The sequence below is a fragment of the Scyliorhinus canicula genome, chromosome 3 (genome assembly GCF_902713615.1).
Source record: "Scyliorhinus canicula chromosome 3, sScyCan1.1, whole genome shotgun sequence".
NCBI lineage: Eukaryota > Metazoa > Chordata > Chondrichthyes > Carcharhiniformes > Scyliorhinidae > Scyliorhinus > Scyliorhinus canicula.
In genome coordinates, this window is record NC_052148.1 from 205659325 (window position 1) to 205678613 (window position 19289).

A 19289-nucleotide genomic window follows, 5' to 3' on the forward strand; every position below is an offset into this window, starting at 1 on the left:
TTCTATTACCTTTGAATTGCCTGTTCCTGTAGGTTTGGTACTAGTGTCCTCCACCGTGAAAACTAGCAAAGTATTGATTTAGCGTCTCTGTCATTTCTGTGTTCCTCACTATTCACTCACCAGTTTCATCTTCCAAGGGGCCAATGTTCACCTTCGCGATTCTCTTCCCTTTTATGTACCCGTAGAAGCTTTTGCTATCCTTTTTGATATTCTGTGCTAGTTTTTTTCGTAATTTACCTTACCTCTTTTTCTTACTTTTTAGTATCCCTTTGTTTATGTTTGAAAGTTGCCCAACAATCTTCCAGCCTTGGGGTTTGACTCGAAGTCGCGGGGGGGGGGGGGGGGGGGGGGGGGGGGGGGGTGGGCCATTTTGCTAAGTAATAAGATTGGGTTTGTGAGTGTGAAGGAAGTGAGGGACTCGGGTGGGAGATATGTAATGGTGAGCAGAATGTTGGAGGGGACGCCGGTCGTGCTAGTGAATGTATACTCACCGAATTGGGATGATGTGGGATTCTGAAGGGGTTGCTGGGAACGTTTCCGGACTTGGCCAGGCATCAGTTGATTATGGAAGGGGTCATTAATTGTATGCTGGAGCCGAGGGTGGACGGGTCGAGGCCCAGGTCAATGGGAAGGCTGAGCATGGCAAAGGTGCTGGGAGGGTTAATAGAAAGGATGGGTATGTTCCATGGGTATGGAAAGGAAGGACGGCACCTGAAGATTTAATAACCCGGGGAAAGGGGGGAGGGAGTGCTCCTTCTTCTCACATGTGCATAAAATGTAGTCCAGAATTGTTTTTTTTTGTGATGTGCTGTGAGGTCTTGGTGGGGATGGTGGGTGCAGAGTGGGACTTGTAATGTTGGAACACGCACCGCACTGGCTGGAGGTACGACCTAGCTCGAGGGATGGGAGCAGAGATCGGGATGGAGATTGGATTCGGGGCTGTTAGCTGGCAGAGGGTTTTGTGATAAGGTGCTGTCGGTGATTAAGGACTATGTGGGGCTGAACCAAAATGGGGAGGTATCGGCGGCCACATTCTGGGAGGCATTGAAGGTGGCTTGGGGGAAATTGTTTTGTTCAAGGCGCATGAAGATAGGAAAAGGAGAGAGGTGTAAGAATGATTATTGGTTGAGACAGTCGAGCTGGACAGGGAGTATTTGCGAGCCCCCACTGGGGAGAGATTGGTGAAAAGGAAAAAGCTACAGGGACAGTTCAACAGGTTGATGATGGGAAGGGTGGTTGGGCCGCTCCGGAGGGGTGGGGGGGTTGTGCAGTATGAATATGGTGAGAAGGCTAGCCACATGCCTGCCCATCAGCTACGGAGGCAGGCCACGTCCGGGGAAATCTTGAGGTTACGGAAAGGGGAGGTGATGTTGGAGCCGGGGAAGATAAACGAGGCGTTCAGAGGCGGTGGTGTTGGAGTCGGGGAAGATAAATGAGACGTTCAGGGGATATTACAAGGAACTGTAAAGGGCAGACCCAGGCGTGGTGAAGAGGGGGATTATAGGGCGGTTCCTGGACAGGCTGGAATTTCCGCAGCTGGTTGAGGAGAGTAGGCAGGCACCAGAGGGGCCTTTAGGGTTGAGGGAGGTAATGGAGAGTATAAGACGGATGATTTTGGGGAAGGCCCTGGGACCGGACGAATACCCAGTGGAATTGTATAAGGAGTTTGCGGCGGAATTGGCACTGCACCTACTGGGGGCATTTAGCAAGATATTGGAGAAGAGGGAGCTGCCGGAGACAATGACACAAGCAACGATGGCACTTATACCTGTTAGAATGTGGGCCATATAGGCCCATATCACTGTTAAACACGGACGTAAAAGTAGGTTAGTGGTAGGAGGATGGAAGGATGCATCCCGGGGGTGGTTGCAGACGACCAAACGGGCTCAATAAAGGGCAGGTAACTCTCAAGCAATATAAGACGATTATTGAATGTGATCGAGACCTCGTCAAGAGGACGGGTATCAGAGGTCGTGGTGTCTATGGGCTCCGAGAAGTCATTTGACCCGGTGGAGTGGCGGTACCTGTTTGACGTCTTGGGGCGGTTTGGGTTTGGGCCAAGTTTGTGGCAAGGGTGCGTCTGTTGTGCGTGGCCCTGGTGACGAGCGTACGGACCAATGAGATGAACTCACGGAGTTTTGGGTTGTATAGGGGAACAAGGCAGGGGTGCCCACTGTCACTGCTATTGTTTGCGCTGGCGATCGAGTCCTTGGCGATGGCTCTTACGCGACCAGCAGAGTGGCAGGGGATTAGGAGGGGGAGCAGCAAGCACCGGGTGTCGCTGTACACAGATGACCTATTATATGTGTCAGACCCAGGGCGGCATGTGGTACAGTGGATAGCACTGGGACAGCGGCGCTGAGGACCCGGGTTCGAATCCCGGCCCTGGGTCACTCTCCGTGTGGAGTTTGCACATTCTCCCCATGTCTGCGTGGGTTTCACCCCCACAACCCAAAGATGTGGAGGTGAGGTGGATTTGCCACGCTAAATTGCCCCTTAATTGGAAAAAAATAATAATTGGGTGCTCTAAATTTAGAAAGAAAATGTGTCAGACCCGCTGGAGAGTATTCTGAGCCTCTTAGAGAGGTTTGGGGCCTTCTCAAGTTATAATTTGAACATGGGGGAAAGTGAGGTGTTCGCGGTGAACGAATCAGGTCAGAGAGCCAGTTTAGGGGGCTACCATTTAGGGTAGCCAAAGATAGGTTTAGGTATTTGGGGATCCAGGTGACGCTACATAAGTGTAACTTAACAAAGTTGGTGGAGGAGAAAAGGGAGGACTTTAGGAGATGGGACACATTGCATCTGATGCTAGCAGGGAGGGTTCAAGTGGTGAAAATGAAAGCCCTGCCAAATTTCTTTTATATATTTCAGCCAGTTTCGACTTTTATTCCAAAGACCTTTATTCGGGAGTTGGATCCAGTCATTTTCGAGTTTGTATGGGCGGGGAAGGTGTCAAGGGTGAAGAGGACCCTGCTGCAGAGGCAGAAAGAGGGGTTTGGGCTACTGAACCTGCTGCATTACTGTTGGGAGGCGAATGTGGAGAAAGTGGGATGGTGATGGGAAGGAGCGAGGTTAGAATGGAGGAAGAGTCTTGTAGGGGGTCCAGCCTGAGGGCCATAGTGACGGTGGTGCTACCCCTGGCACCAAGGAGATATACAGAGAGCCCGGTTGTACAATCCACGATTAAGGTGTGGAACCAGCTGAGGAGACATTTTAGGATAGAAGGGATGTTGGTGTTAATGCTGTTATTAGAGAACCACGGGTTTAAGCGAGGGGATGTACAGTATGTCTAGAAAATGGTGGTACTGGTGAGGGCGAGGGATTTCTATCTGGAAGAGAGGTTCACAAGCATAGAGGGGATGAGGATACAGCTCCCGAGTGGAAGTGAATTTAGGTATTTTTACAAGTACGGGTCTTTGCACGGAAGACGTGGAAAGGGTTTTCCAGACCGCCGAACTATGCCCTACTGGAACGGTTGTTGCTTCTGGATGTGGAAGGGGAGGGAAGGATTGGGGACATATATGGATGGCTGGGGAACAGGGGGGGTATGCAGGTGGTGAGGATCAAGGAGAAATAGGAGGAGGAATTGGGGGGGGTGCTGATAGGTTGGGGAGTGTGGAGTGAGGTGCTGTGCAGGGCGCATTTGACCTCATTTGTGAGGATGAGCTTGATACAGTAAAAGGTGGTACACCGGGTGCACATGACTCGAATGAGGATGGATGGGTTCTTCCAGAGAGTGGTAGATGAGTGCGAAAAGTGTGGGAAAGGACCAGCAAACCACGTGCATATATTCTGGGGCCGCAAGAAGGGAGAGATACAGGGCGGGAGAGTTCTGGACGTTAGCAAAGATTGTAGGGGTGGAGGTCGGGCTGGACCCTGTGGTGCTGATTTTCAGGATATCGGAGCAGTCGTAGCTGATGGAGGGGAGGAAGGTTGACATCGTGGCCTTCAGCTCTCTGATAGACCAGCGGAGAATCTTACTAGAATGGCAGCCGAATATGACTGGCTAGGGCAGTGTTTTTCAAACTTTTTTTCTGGGGACCCATTTCTACCAACTGGCCAACCTTCGAGACCCATGCTGGCCGACCTTCGCGACCCACACTGGCCGGCCTTCGTGACCCACCATTTTCTCTTACCTTATTTGCTGCTGACAAAATGGAGGAATTGCAATTGTGCCCAACGCACGTGATGTCGACGTTCGGGGGCGTGACCTGCTCTCGGCCTCCCTCAGGCAGGAAGATTACATAGAATTTAAAAAAAAATCTTCTGTGTCTCCGATTGTGCAAATTCGTGGTCTTCAGCCGCAGCAGTCGGCTTGTATTTATTTTTTGTAAATTGTAACAATGTTGTTGCACGGCACGTTTGAACAAAGAGACCATAGCCCATGTCAGCGTCAGACTCTTCAGATTCTTCCTGTTTCTTCTCTTCCTTTTTCTCTTCAGCAGCAACAGGGGCAGCGGTGGAAACAACTGCTGCAGCAGCTGGGGCACTGCTACCAGCACCAACGTTGCAGATCAGACTATTTTCTTTTTTTTAATATAAATTTAGAGTACCCAATTCATTTTTCCAATTAAGGGGCAATTTAGCGTGGCCAATCCACCTACCCTGCACATCTTTGGGATGTGGGGGCCAAACCCACGCAAATACGGGGAGAATGTGCAAACTCCACACGGACTGTGACCCAGAGCCAGGACCGAACCTGGGACCTCGTCGCCGTGAGACAGCAATGCTAACCACTGCGCTACCCTGCTGCCCTGCAGATCAGACTATTGACGTCAATATTAGCCAATGCCTTGGCAAACAGACTAGGCCAGAATGGCTCAATGGCCACACCAGCTGTTTTAAATAAAATGAAATGAAATGAAAATCGCTTAATGTCACGAGTAGGCTTCAATGAAGTTACTGTGAAAAGCCCCTAGTCGCCACATTCCGGCGCCTGTTTGGGAAGGCTGGTATGGGAATCGAACCGTGCTGCTAACCTGCCGTGGTCTGCTTTAAAAGCCAGCGATTTAGCCCAGTGTGCTAAACCACCCCAGGGCATTAAGTTTGTCTTCGGTAACAGTGACCTCGTCATCGTGCAGGATGAGTGCGCTGTAGATACAGGCGAGTTCCGAGGCGGAGGCCATGGCGCTGGATCTCTGCGGATGTCCGATGGTGCTAGTCACCAGGGGGAAACTCGGCCTTAGCTTCGTTCAGAAGAACCGAGCACTTCCGAACTGGGCAGAGTGAGCAGCAGCCGGCTTTTAACTTTGCCGGCTGCGAGCGGCCTTTTTACCATAGAAAAAAAGTGCGCCCGCACTGTGCATGCGTGCGCGCTCATTTGCGCAATCAGGAGTGCTGCGATGGATGGCTCTGCGACCCTCCCGACACACGCCCGCGACCCACCCGCGGGTCCCCCCCCCGACTTTGAAGAACACTGGCCTCAGGGATCTATACGATTTCCTCTGGTTGGAGAAAATTAAGTTTGAACTGAGGGTTCAGCGGAGGGATTTGAGGCGCGGTGGGGACTGTTTGTGGCCATGTTTGAGGAGCTGTTCGTCGGGGGGGGGGGGGGGGGGGGGAATTGGGAAAATGTTATACAGACTGTAAAATTATGAGTCGGGCAGTGTGTGTGTTCCCCGGATTATTTATGTTTTGTAAAAGTTTGGAATAAAATTCATTAAAAAAAAAAGTCAAGTGAGAAAAGCTTGAAATTAAGGCAGGACTCATATAGGCCTTCTTCTACTTCTCCTTCTTCTTGTCGTGCTAATAACACTTTTCCTCACCACTGTTACACACAAGGTCTTCCTTGTGAGTTGAAAACCTTCAGATTTTCAGGGCTGTATGGCTTTGGTACTGGAGGGCCTTCCAGGAGATGGCTCATCATTTTGGATGCCTCTCCACAGTCACAGGTTTTTTTAAATAAATGTTTTTTATTGGGCTTTTGAATAAAACATATTTACCGTTATGTGCACAAAATAGAATACATGTATATATAGAAGAGAAGGGAACACGCACAAAAACATAACAAGCAACAACAAACAAAAAAAAAGTTAGAATAAAATAACTGGTATGGTTTTATGTGCTGGCCCAACAACAGCAGCTCTGTACAATTGCCAGTATTGTTTTTAGCACATAAGTAGGCATCTGTTTGTTGGGGGGGGGGGGGGGGGGGGGAGGGGGGTACATATACATTTGGGGGCCGGGGAAACAATTACAGAACAATTACAGAGGGCAATACGCAAATGGATCTGGTGTTGGTTTTCGCTGTCGTTTCGCGATCACCTCCGCTTCAGCCGTTCGTTCCGTCTTTCGCCGGGATTTTCCTTGTTCTCTGCTCCTGTAGATGCCCAGTTTGTTATTGTTTCCCGTGCCCTCCTTCCCTTGCCCCCCCCACCTCACTGGTTCCCCTCTATTGTTTCCCATCCCCTCCCTCTTCCAGCCCCTCCCCCCCTTCTCCTGTGGTTCGCCTTTCTTTTCTCTTAGGTTTAGCTGCTATCCTCCCTGTTCTAATCCTCCTCCTCCGCCTCGGCTACTTTCCTCTGCTTCTTGGCTACCTGGCTACTCATCTGCTTGTTTGCTGGCCACAAACAGGTCCCGGAACAATTGGGTGAATGGCTCCCTCGTTCTGTGGAAGCCGTCGTCTGACCCTCGGATGGCGAATTTGATTTTCTCCATTTGGAGAGATTCCGAGAGGTCGGACAGCCAGTCTGCAGTTTTGGGTGGTGCTGCTGACCGCCAGCCAAACAGGATTCTACGGCGGGCGATCAGGGAGGCAAAGGCAAGGGCGTCCGCTCTCCTCCCCAGGAATAGATCTGGCTGGTCTGAAACCCCGAAGACTGCCACTTTCGGGCATGGCTCCACCCTCGCCCCCATCACATTGGACATTGTGTCGAAGAAGGCTGTCCACAGTCACAGTTAACAGAACTTTGTGTGGTTTGTTATATACCCTGCATAAAATGCCTTGCACTGACTGACACCAATCCTGAGGCAATTCAGGCACAGCCATGTAGGCTATGTTTCGCTGGTTCCTGGTGAAGTATTCCTTTGTCTCATTGGACAACTTGTGTGCCTTCATCTGTAGATGTTGTTGGAACCAACAATTCTACGGACACGTGTTTGTAGGATTAGAATAGCGGTTTTAATATACTCACAACAAAGCCAGCCTATTAGCCATTGAACCTTCGGTGAACTGGCCGGCTGACCATGTGGCACTGATCTTTATACAGCAGCTTCCGGGGGAGGAGTCCTGGGCAGAGCCAAGGGAGAAGCCCCGTACAACTCGAGCATTCCCAGAGCTACTCCCCCTGGAGGACAGTTAGTGCAACTGCACTTACAATATAGACACATGTATATACAGATTATAATCCGGTGTGAATCACATTCACCACAGATATCTTGACCAATCAACAAGGAGACTTCTTGTCCTGGGAGTTCTGCCTTGGGTCGGGATTCTCCGACACCCCACCGGGTCGGAGAATCCCCAGGGGTGGCGCGAATCCTGCCCCGCTGTGGTATTCTCCGGCGCCGTTTGTAGGGTGGGGGCGGGATTCCCGCCAGGCCAGTCGGGGGCCGTTGGCATCATCCCCCCTCTCCCCCCCCCCCCCCCCCCCCCCCCCCGGCCGATTCTCCGGGTCTTGATGGGCCGAGCGGCCGTACATTTTTGGCCAGTCCTGCTGGCGTGAATCACTCAACTCACGCACCGGCGGGACCTGGCAGGTGAGTATGTGTGGGCGGTCCTCGGGGGGGGGGGGTGGGGGATCCGACCCCGGGGGGGGGGGCCCCCCAAGGTGCCCTGGTCCGCGATTGGGGCCCACCGATCTACGGGTGGCCTTGTTCCGTGGGGGCACTTCTTTCTTCCGCGCCGGCCCCTGTAGGTCTCCGCCATGGCCAGCGTGGGGAAGAGAACCCCCCCCCCCGGCATGTGCCAAAATACATCGGCCGGTCTCAGCATGGAATCACGTCGACCATTCTGCGCATGCGCGAGATCACGCTGGCCCTTCGCCGCATGTGTGAACTCGCGCCGTCCACCTAGCCCCGGAAAATGCGGAGAATTCCTCACTTTCGGGGGCTGTTGACGCCGGAGTGGCTGGCGCCGGTTTTCCTGCCGGCGTGGGGACTTAGTCCCTAGAAGGGAGAATCCCGGCCTTTGGTGTTTTGAAAGGTTCAGCAGTGAGGTGGGCCCAGCAAGCATTTTGGGCTAACAACTGGAAAGGAGATCTTGTTCCAAGAAACTGCCAATATTAGCAATGCCCTGCTGTAAAAAGCTGAGCCTCCTGAGACTCGGGACATGACGAGGGAGCAAATCCTCTGACTCGGAAACCCTGTTTTGGGGTGTCACCACCTTCCGACTGGATTTCTGTATCCTTTCTGCTGTCTTGTGGACCAGCATGAGACTGAGGCGAAGGCAGCGGGGGCAGATGCTGTTGTTGGCATTGCACCAGTTGGCACTGATGCTGGTATTGCTCCAGCTGTTGTTGGCATTGCACCAGTTGGCACTGATGCTGGTATTGCTCCAGCTGCTGTTGGCATTGCGCCATCTATTGCAGATGTTGCTATTGCTGCTGCTGCTATTTCTCTTGCGTGTTGCTGGTGTTGCTCCAGCTGCTGCTGTTATGCCACCTGTTGCTGATGTTCCTCTTGCTGCTGGCATTGCTCCAGCTGCTGCTGGTGTTGCTCTTGCAGCTGCTGGTATTGCTGCTGATATTTCTCTTGCTGCTGCTGGTGTTGCTCTTGCAGCTGCTGGTATTGCTGCTGATATTTCTCTTGCTGCTGGTGTTGCGCCAGCTTCTGCTGGTGTTGTGCCACCTGCTGATGTTGCGCCACTGGCTGATGTTGCTCCAGCCGCTGCCTGGTGTTGCTCTTGCTGCTGCTGGTATATCTCTTGCTGCTGCTGGTATATCTCTTGCTGCTGCTGGCATTGCTCCAGCTGCTGCTGGCATTGCTCCAGCTGCTGCTGGTGCTGCGCCAGCTGTTGCTGCTGTTGTCACTGCTGGTGTTCCTCCAGCTGCTGCAGGTGTTGTCGCTGTTGTTGCTCATACTGCTGCTGGTATTTCTCTTGCTGTTGATGTTGCTTCAGTTGCTGCTGGTGTTGTGCCAGTTGCTGCTGGTATTGCTGCTGCTGCTGACCTTGTTCCTCCTGCAGGTATTTATCTTGCTGCTGGTGTTGCTCTTAATGCTGCTGGTGATGCTCCAGCTGTTGCTGGTATTCATATTGCTGCCGCTAGTGTTGCTCCAACTGCTGCAACTGATGTTTCTGTTGCTCCTGCTGGTGCTGCATCATCTGCTGCTGGTGTTTGCTGCAGTTGCTGCAGTTGCTGCGCCTCTTGCTCTTCATCAGAGTTAGAAAAAGGAGCTGCATAATTACTCCATGCTATGCCTGGGAAGCTGGGAAATGGTGTGTGCAGTGCCGAACAGTTGAAGTGACTTCAGATAGGTTTTCAACCAGTGAAAACAATCTCTGCGATGGAGAACAATGAGCACCAGTCACTCACTTGGCCATGGCTGCAGCTCTTCAGTTTCACAAGTCAAACCCTTCCCAGCCAGTCAGTTTCACTGAAGAAATTCTCCCTGCTGTGCATTTGCCTGGCTGGCTGTGGCAAGTTTCTGACAGCTCAGGAAAGACGTTCCCTGCCTGTTAAAGTCAGAATTCAGGGCTATAGAGACACTTCATTATCTGTTTGAACACTGGAATGATCTTCCCAACAGCTCCATGTCATGGTTCCCCACTTGCATTCAATTCCTCCCTCCCCTCCCGATGCACGTCAACTCTCCGAGCTGAAAACCAGAGGAAGGGAGCATAATGTTGGAATCCCAACCAAATGTCAATTTTAGAGGATTCTACTCCCAGCATGCACCCAAACCTGCCTTGATATCCCTGGAAAAGCTCCTCCAATATTTTGAATATTAGCACTGAAAGAAAGAGATATAGCAAACATATTAGAACATATTAGTCTTGCTCGGGAGCTTATTGTGGTAAACCACTGTTACAACTGTATTAGGTGATGTAAGGTAGAACCTGTATTATTGGGTCGGACCTCATCTGCCAAAGACTGCTCGAAGGGGCAACGCTCGACCTAGCGGAGACTAAAACGCTAGCACTCTCCATGATGGTCACCTCCCGTAACGCTCAGGCCTACCCCTCCGGCCGCGCGACCCAACCCTCCTGTCCCTCATGGACCCCGCAAACGGCCGCCCCAGCCGGGGCCTTACCCAGCCAATACGCCTGCGCCACACGCCAATCCGCGCACCCCGGGGTCCCCGATTTCACTTCTGCGGCCAGCAGAAGCACCCTCGCCAACGCTGCCTGGCTTGCACTGCCATTTGCAAGGCTTGCAGCAAAAAGGGCCACTTCACCACAGTGTGCCAGGCCCGCACAGTGGCCGCGATCGCCCCCTCACCCCTGACACACGCACAATGGGCGCCGCCGTCTTCGTCCGTGACCACGCGCGGCCAGTGGGCGCCGCCATCTTCATCCTCCGGGGCCACGAGCGGCCAGTGGCCGCCACCATCTTTGCCCCCTCAGTCCACGTGCGGCCCATGGGCGTCGCCATCTTGTTCAGCTCCAGCAACGTGCGGCCCATGGGTGCCACCATTTTGTCCCCCGCAGGATCTTCAGTCGCCGCCTTCTTGTTTTCCCCACGGGGCATGGACGCCGAAGACATTCCATGACCGTGGCCACCCACGCTCTCCGTCTTCTGACACCAGTGATGATCAACCGCAGCTCGCCTCGATCACGCTCGACCAGTCCCAGCCTCAGAAGCTGGCCACCACTTCGACTACAGTGAAAATCAACGGCCACGTGACCTATTGCCTGCTGGACTCCGGGGAGCACCGAAAGCTTCATCCACCCGGATACGGTAAGGCGCTGCTCCCTCGCATTCCACCCCGCCAACCAAAGAATCTCCCTGGCCTCCGGATCCCATTCCGTCCTGATCCGGGGGTTCTGCACGGTCACTCCCACGGTCCAGGGCGTAGAATTCAGTGGCTTCCGCCTCTACGTCCTTCCTAATCTCTGCGCAGCACTATTACTAGGCCTGGATTTCCAGTGCAACCTCCAGAGCCTCACCCTCAAATTCAGCGGACCCCTACCACCCCTCACTGTGCACGGCCTCGCAATCCTAAAGGTCGCCCCCCCCTCTCTCTTTGCCAATCTAACTTCAGATTGCAAACCCATTGCCACCAGGAGCAGACGGTACAGCACCCAGGAAAGACCTTAATCAGGTTCGAGGTCCAGCGGCAGCTTCGGGAGGGTATCATCGAGGCCAGCGACAGCCCCTGGAGAGCTCAAGTGGTAGTCATAGAAGTATAGAATGTCCGTGGACTACAGCCAGACCATCAATCGGTACACGCAGCTCGACGCAAACCCCCTCCCACGCATATCTGATATGGTCAATCAGATTGCGCAGTACCGGGTCTTCTCGACAATTGACCTAAAGTCCGCCTACCACTAGCTCCCCATTTGTAAATCGGACTGTCCATACACTGCCTTTGAGGCGGACGGTCATCTCTATCACTTCCTCAGGGTTCCCTTCAGCGTCACTAACGGGGTCTCGATCTTCCAAAGGGAGATGGACAGAATGGTCGACCGGTATGGTTTGCGGGCCACTTTTCTGTACCTAGACAACTTCACCATCTGCGGCCATGATCAGCAGGACCACAATGCCAACCTTGCTAAATTCCTCCGCACCGCCACTCTCCTCAACCTCACCTACAACAAGGAGAAGTGCGTGTTCAGCACGACCTGCTTAGCCATCCTCGGCTATGTGTTGTTCCTCGTGTCTTAATAAAGCTCGTAGTCTCAAAGGTGGAGAAGATGCTTTATTCTGAATTTGTTCTGTCTTCAGAGTTTAACTTACGGCTACCTCTAATGCTGTCTGCCTGTGTGTTTGTGTCCTGCTACCAGTTCTCCCTTCCGTGAAGTGTGTCGTCACTTCCTGTCCCTGTGTATTTATAGCTCTGCTGTGCTCCCTCTAGTGCTTGCTCAGTTGTATTGCATCTACACTGATGCACAATCACCACATCCCCCTCTTTTTTCTTTACATATTTTCTGTACATCGTTAAAGAAAATTGTACAAAACAGTTACTTATGATATGTGTATCTATACAAGTGATGGTGCTATTGCATATTTTACAAAGCCAATTTATATTTATGTGTCCAATCGTAATAAAACATTTATGAGTCCAAACCTGATGAATTTGTTCATTGAGTTTTTTCTTTTGTTGTTGTTGACGTGATGATATTGATATTGCAACTCCGTTGTGAATGTTGTCAGTGTTCTTGTTATTTTAAGTAACCAATACGTCATCCCAAGGTGTTTGCATGGTCGAACCACTGATGTTGACTGACATTGACTTTTTTCTGTGCTTGTGGTATCGATTTAGTATGTCATCTTCCTTGAAAGCTGGTGTGCTTGCTTGTTCTGGAGCAGATGTGAGTTTGTGCGATTCGTTGTCATCCCATGGCATGTTTGTAGTCTTGTCATTGTTTTGCAGTGTGCTGTAGCATTGTCCTTCATGTGCAGAGTTGTACCATTTTGTACAAGTCATTATTTCATTGCTGTTGTTTCTGTCGTTCCTGTCTTTGTTGTTTTCGTTGCCGTTCTTGTTGCTGTTTTTGTCGTTTCTGTCTTTGTTGTTGTCGCTATCTTTGTTATGCTTCTTGTTGGTTTTGTTCTTCTTGTAGTTTTTGTCGTTGTGCTTGTAGTTTTTGTTGGTGCTGTTGTTCTTGTTTCTGCAGTGCTTCTTGCGATTTTTGTTGTTCTTATCGCGCTTCATGTTGCTTTTGTTCTTTGTTGTTGTTCTCGTTTCTGCTGTGCTTCTTGTGGCTTTTGTTTTTCTTGTTATGCTCAATGAGTGTCCCGTGTGGATAATTTGAGTCATTGTCACAGTTATTGGTGCTAGTATCCTTTGTGGAATCTGTTACATTGAACGTTTCGTCTCGAGAATGGAGAGAATGATCTGATGTTGCATTGATGCTGGTGACATCAGTCATTTGTGGTGGATTTGATTTGTCGTCTTTGCTTTCTTTGTGCTCCTCTTCTGGAGTCAAATTCTTTACGATTTCAGTTGACGCGGTCTCTCTGGACTCTTGGCGCTCCTCTTCTGGAGTCAAAATCTGCATGGTTTCTATTGGCGTGGTCTCACTGTACTCTGGGGTGGCCCTACTCTGTGCTTCTGTACAGACAAGCTGAGAACTCAGTCTCGCTGTGATCCTGTACCTCCTGTATGTCGAGTATGATCACCTTGTCACTGTTTTTGCATGCAGTGGGTAGATGTACATTGTCTTCTTCTTGATTATGTGAGCTTGGTAGACTTTCATAGTCTGCTTGCGGTTGCTCAGATACGGCGGGTTGACCTTCATGGTCTTGTTCATGCATGGTGTTCGCCAGGGAGTGTTTGCTTGCTTCCCTTTTGGAGTCTTTCATCACTCTCACTGTGGAGCCTCTCATCGCTCTCTCTCTGTGGAGTCTGTCTGTGCTCTCTGTGTGGCGTCGTCTTCGTCTTGGGTATTGCTGTCATCCAATGTATCGACGATCTGCCATAGCACCATGGTGTTGGATTCATGTACCACGAGTAGATTCGTGTTGAGCTTTGCGACCGTGTCGCTGATGCTTTGATCAACATATCCGAATAACTCAGCCATGTCTGAGTAGTATTCTTCGAAAACCAAATCATCTTTTTTTGCTTCGGTTGTGGTATCGTTGTCTTCATCGTTTCTTGCATATCCGAATAACTCAGCCATGTCTGAGTAGTATTGTTCGAAAAACAAATCATTTTTTTTGTTTCGGATTTTTTTTTGTTCTCTTCACTTTGGGTGGTGCAGGCTGCTTTTTCCAGGGTGTTGTGAGAGTTATTTTCAACTGCTGGTTTAAGTTCAGGCGTTTTTCTGTCTTCTGAGGGAAGAAAATTTGGTTTTACAGCTTTAAATATCTTGTTTTCAATTTTCGGGCATTTCCCTTTTAAGTGGGCGTGGTCCGGATCCTCAGACATCATGACGCTCGTGACGTCATGCGTAGGAATCAATCGCGCATGCGCAAATCGACCTTCCTGTACTGTGCGGTTTTGTGTCCACTGCGCATGCGCGTCTTGCGCATGCGCATATCGATCCGCGACCAAAAGTTTTGAGACTGCCGCAGATTTTCGTTCTTTGTCTCCCAGAGACTGAAAACTGTGCTCCGACGCCATTTTATCGCGGATTTCAGCGTTTTTACTTTCTAAAAGTTGTAAGTTACCTTTTCCTTTCGATCTGGACTGGATTTCAGCGTTTTGGGTTTGTGAAAAATGTATTCTTTCTTTTGATCTGTACTTTACACTCGCGATTTCTTGACTGAACCCTTTCTGTTTTAGTGATTGTTTGAGTTTTGCATCACTCAGTCTCTGTGCAGTTTGGCCTCTGAGCATACAGTGCTGTTCAAATTCCATACAGTACTCTTCAAATTTTTTAGTATTATTTGTAAGTTGTTGCTGTCTTCAGCTTTTGAGTATTTAAATCCATTATATACTTTCCTAGCTTCATGTCCTGCGATGAGCAGTGCTATTTTAATTTTGTCTGAGGCTGCTGCTAAATCATTAGCTATGATATAAAAATCGAACATTTGTTTAGATATTTTCCAGACATTTCTTACATTGCCGGTCATGTTCAGCTGAGGTGGGCGTCCAACCCACATCCTCGAATAAGCGATGTCTTCCCAAGTCGAATGTCCAGTAGGAGATTTCCATGCCATTTTGGTCTTTCTGTATCTGCAGCTGAGTTGTCTTGTAGTAAGCGTCTGAAGCCACCCCTGGTACCATGTGTTGTTCCTCGTGTCTTAATAAAGCTCGTAGTCTCAAAGGTGGAAAGATGCTTTATTCTGAATTTGTTCTGTCTTTAGAGCTTAACTTACGGCTACCTCAAATGCTGTCTGCCTGTGTGTCTGTGTCTTGCTACCAGTTCTCCCTTCCGTGAAGTGTGTCGTCACTTCCTGTCCCTGTGTATTTATAGCTCTCCCGTGCTCCCTCTAGTGCTTGCTCAGTTGTATTGCATCTACACTGATACACAATCACCACAGGCTATGTGGTCCCGAAGGGAGTTCTGGGGCCCGATCCCGACCGCATGTGCCCCCTAATAGAGCTCCCCCTTCCCCACTGCCCCAAGGCACTCAAACGCTGCCTGCGGCTCTTTTCATGCGACGCTCAGTGGGTCCCAAACTACGCGGACAAGGCCCGCCCACTCATTCAGTCCACCCATTTTCCCCTGACGTCCGAGGCGCAACAGGCCTTCGCCCGTATCAGAGCAGACATAGCCAAGGCCGGGATGCACGCAGTAGACGAGACACTGCACTTCCAAGTAGAAAGTGACGCATCAGACGTCGCACTTGCCGCCACCCTCAATCAGGGAGGCAGTCCAGTGGCATTCTTTTCCCACACCCTTCATGCCTCAGAAATTCGGCACTCGTCCGTCGAAAAGGAGGCCCAAGCTATTTTTGAAGCTGTGTGGCATTGGAGGCATTACATGGCCGGCAAGAGATTCACTCTCCTCACTGACCAACGGTCGGTCGCCTTCATGTTCAACAACACGCAGCGGGACAAGATCAAGATTGATAAAATCTTGCGGTGGAGAATCGAGCTCTCCACTTATAATTATGAGATTCTGTATTGCCCTGGCAAACTCAACGAGCCCCCAGACGCCCTATCCTGAGGTACATGTGCCAGCACTCAAGTAGACCGACTCCGGCCCTACACGACAGCCTTTGTCACCCGGGGGTCACACGACTGTACCACCTTGTCAAGGCTCGCAATCTGTCCTACTCCGTCGAGGAAGTACGGACAATCACCTGGGACTGCCAGGTCTGTGTGGAGTGCAAACCGCACTTCTACTGGCCGGACCGTGCGTGCCTGGTGAAGGCTTCATGCCTCTTTGAACGCCTCAGCATGGATTTCAAAGGGCCCCTCCCCTCCACCGACCGAAACACTTATATTCTCAGTGTGGTCGATGAGTACTCCAGATTCCCCTTCGCCATCCAATGCCCCGATATGACATCTGCCATCATCACCAAGGCCCTCAACACAATCTTTGCTCTGTTTGGTTTCCCCGCCTACATCTCACCCCCTGATAAAAATGAGTCCGGCGGGGGTTGTGTAGAACTATATACAGTAGTGAAAATTATGTACAGTGTTTTATTAGAAAAAAAAGAGGGGAAAAAAATGTCTTTTGAAAGTCCGGTGCCAGTTAGAGGTTCAACCGGTCTGGTGCCTTGACGTTCCGCTGGGAGCGACCTAATGGTGGCCGCGATGTCAATGCTGGCGACGTCGATGCCGGCCTGATGTCGGGTGACTCCGGGAGCACGCGGAACGTCAAGGCACCAGACCGGTTGAACCTCTAACTGGCACCGGAAGACAATAAATTTACCGGAAGTAACCAGAAGACACTAAATTTTTTGGGGGCCTATTCGTGAAAGCAACAGCAGTAAATTTTTATTAAGGACCTTAGTATTTCATTAAAAAAAAATCTAACAACCAAAAGAAGGAGAGTGATGTCAATTGGCGGGGTCGTGTGCTACTCCTGCACAATGTGGGGTATCATGGACACTTCAAGTGTCCCTGTGGACTACATCTGTGGAAAGTGTATTCAGTTGCAAAAGCTCACCGAACGCCTGGATCGGTTAGAGCAGCAGCTGGAAGCACTGAGGAGCACACAATTAGCTGACATTGTAATAGGTCATAGCTTCAGAGATATGGTCACCCAAGGCACAGGAAGGTAGATGGGTAACCACCAGACGGGATAAGCAGAGAGTGCAGCGGACCCCTATGGCTGTCCCCCTATCTAACAAGTATGCCTTTTTGGATACTGACGAGGGAGAAAGTCCATCAGTGGACAGCAGCAGCAGTGGCCAGAGTGAAAGCACCATGACAAGCCCACTGCACAGGTGAGGGGGTGCTGAGAGGGGGCGTACAAAGCATAGAAAAGCAATAGTGGTAGGGGATTCAATAGTCAGGGGCACAGATAGGCACTTCTGTGGCCGCGAAAAAGACTCCAGGATGGTAGTTTGCCTCCCTGGTGCCATGGTTCTTGATGTCTCTGAGCGGGTACAAAGCATCCTAATGCGGGAGGGAAATCAGACTGAGGTCATTGTCTACAGTGGCACAAATGGCATAGGTAGAAAGAGTAGCGAGGTCCTGCAATGGCAATTTAGGGAGTTAGGTAGAAGATTAAAAAGCAGGATCTTTAGGGTAGTAATCTCAGGATTAATCCTCGTCCCACATGCTGGCGAGGCTAGCAACAGGGGTATAGTGCAGTTGAACACGTGACCAGCACGGTAGCATAGCAGTTAGCACAGTTGCTTCACAGCTCCAGGGTCCCAGGTTCGATTCCCGGCTTGGGTCACTGTCTGTGCAGAGTCTGCGTGTTCTCCCCTTGTGTGCGTGGGTTTCCTCCGGGTGCTCCGGTTTCCTCACATAGTCCAAAGATTTGCAGGTTAGGTGGATTGGCCATGCTAAATTGCCCTTAGTGTCCAAAATTGCTCTTAGTGTTGGCTAGGGTTACTGGGTTATGGGGATAGGGTAGAGTGTGGGCTTGGGTAGGGTGCTCTTTCCAAGAGCTTGTTTTTAAAAACTCACCACTATTCTTAGAATTCCCCCTATGCCAAAAAGTGCCGCCATTCTAAATAGTGAACAGGGATTCTCACTCCCTGACTCCGATGCAGGCTTCAGTGGGTGCTATTCAGGTCAAACTATATTTTCAAGTTATCCCCCGGTATAACCCATACCTTCACCGAAGATTTTATCTACTTACCACTTAGTAACATCGATGTCCTGGGTCCTGCATTGCTAAGTAAGTAACGTAGACTTTAGGAAAAAAACACTTTTTCAGGTTAAGTTATTTTATTATTATATTTTTTCTTTTAAAAGCTGCAAACACTTTCTTTACAGAAAGGTAAAAAGATCTTGCTTCTGGATCCTGCTGGTTGGTTGAAGTGACCTTCAGGCCCACCTTGACAATCAATCTTCTTTAAAGTCTGGTCTTCTTGAGATATGTTCACTGGTTAGCTCTGTTGCTGTGTCTTGTCGATCCCATGTATTGAGCTACAAGAGCTGGCTCTGCTAGCTATCTCTCAGCTGACTCTGACTCCTGTTTAAATTCTAGTCTTCCCTAGATGTATAGCTGTTTAAACTCGGCTGCTTGTCTTGTCTTTCCCATGACCGAGCTCTCTCTCTCTCTCTCTGAGTTCTCCTCCCCTTCTGTCCTGTTGCTGTTGCTCTTCTGCTTCTGCTCCCTGGGTTTATATTCTCGTTCTAACAATTATTAAGTTTTTAGAGCCTTATTGTAAATTAACTTATTTCACTTTGATTGTTTAAAAACGTATCTTTGATGTAAACATTTTAATACAACTAAGTATTCACTTTGGGGATAACCTCACCTCTCAGATCTGATTAAATTGTCCTTTGTGATGTTCAAAGATGCTTTGGTTTAATTCCTGTCATGTGAATAGTTTAATTTTCCAATTGTCCCCAGCTCATAACTTTGCCTTTGATTTTGACTTGAAATTATGTTTCTTGTAGACAGGTCGTCTCCAATTTTCTTTTAATTGACTTGATGTTAGTAGAATTTCACACTTAGAATTGACACCAAATTCGACTGAGCATCATCCATCCTTTCCAGCTGTTTACTAAGAGAGTTAATTTCAGTGAAGGTGTGCAGCCTTTGCTTTTAACTGTATGCTAAAATTTTACTTGGTTATGACTTGAAAGACCTGCCTGTTTTAAATATTCGTCACTTAATTCAATTGAAACTTCATCCATGCTTTTCCAGATACTTCCTAAGATATTTACTTTCAATGAAGGTCTGAGCCATTGTTTTAGCTTATTACAAGGATCCTGTGTGTTTGCGAAGCCTGCTTGTCAGAAAGAATCTGCATTTTATAATCCTGCTCTTTGCAGCTGCTATTAACCCTTTTGTGGGATCTTTCCCTGTATCCTCTCATGTTTCTCTCAGACCAGATATTGCCAGACTTCCATGATTCAAATGACACATTTTTCTGTATTTTCAAGAACAAGCTGGTGCAGCTCGATGGGCTGAATGGCCTCCTTCTGCACTGTTAATTCTATGATTCTAAAAAACTGGTGCAGAAAGGAGGGCTTCAGTTTTTGGGATGGCTTCGAAGGAAGGCGGAGCCTATACATAAAGACAGGTTACACCTGAACTGGAGGCCCTTTTATCCTGGCTGGGAGGTTTGGTAGTATGGTTTGGGTGAGTTTTAACTAATTTGGCAGGGGAGTGGTGAATTAGGACAGTAGGCCAACAAGTGTAGAGACTGGGGATGAGCATGCTA

General features: G+C 49.7%; 2 protein-coding genes across 7 annotated transcripts in view; one reads left to right on the forward strand and one right to left on the reverse strand.

The window, feature by feature from the left end:
- The window catches only part of slc2a9l2 (solute carrier family 2 member 9, like 2), a 630183-nt gene that overhangs the window by 15758 nt on the left and 595136 nt on the right, over window positions 1-19289 (forward strand). The window lies entirely within an intron of this gene.
- LOC119963660 (60S acidic ribosomal protein P1-like) lies at window positions 4252-5126 on the reverse strand. The gene is made up of 3 exons (XM_038792982.1): window positions 5033-5126; window positions 4768-4845; window positions 4252-4526 (listed from the first exon to the last, which is right to left on the reverse strand). The coding sequence occupies exons 1-3, from the start codon at window positions 5124-5126 to the stop codon at window positions 4252-4254; spliced, it is 447 nt and encodes a 148-aa protein (XP_038648910.1).

What these genes read in the sequence shown, in the direction of transcription:
- LOC119963660 (XM_038792982.1), bottom strand. Translation starts at nt 5,126, where the DNA reads ATGGCCTCCGCCTCGGAACTCGCCTGTATCTACAGCGCACTCATCCTG. An exon ending in AGACAAACTTAATGCCCTGG is followed by an intron (nt 4,846 to 5,032) that starts GGTGGTTTAGCA and finishes ATTTCATTTTAT; the next exon opens with TTAAAACAGCTGGTGTGGCC. An exon ending in GGCTAATATTGACGTCAATA is followed by an intron (nt 4,527 to 4,767) that starts GTCTGATCTGCA and finishes ATTAAAAAAAAG; the next exon opens with AAAATAGTCTGATCTGCAAC.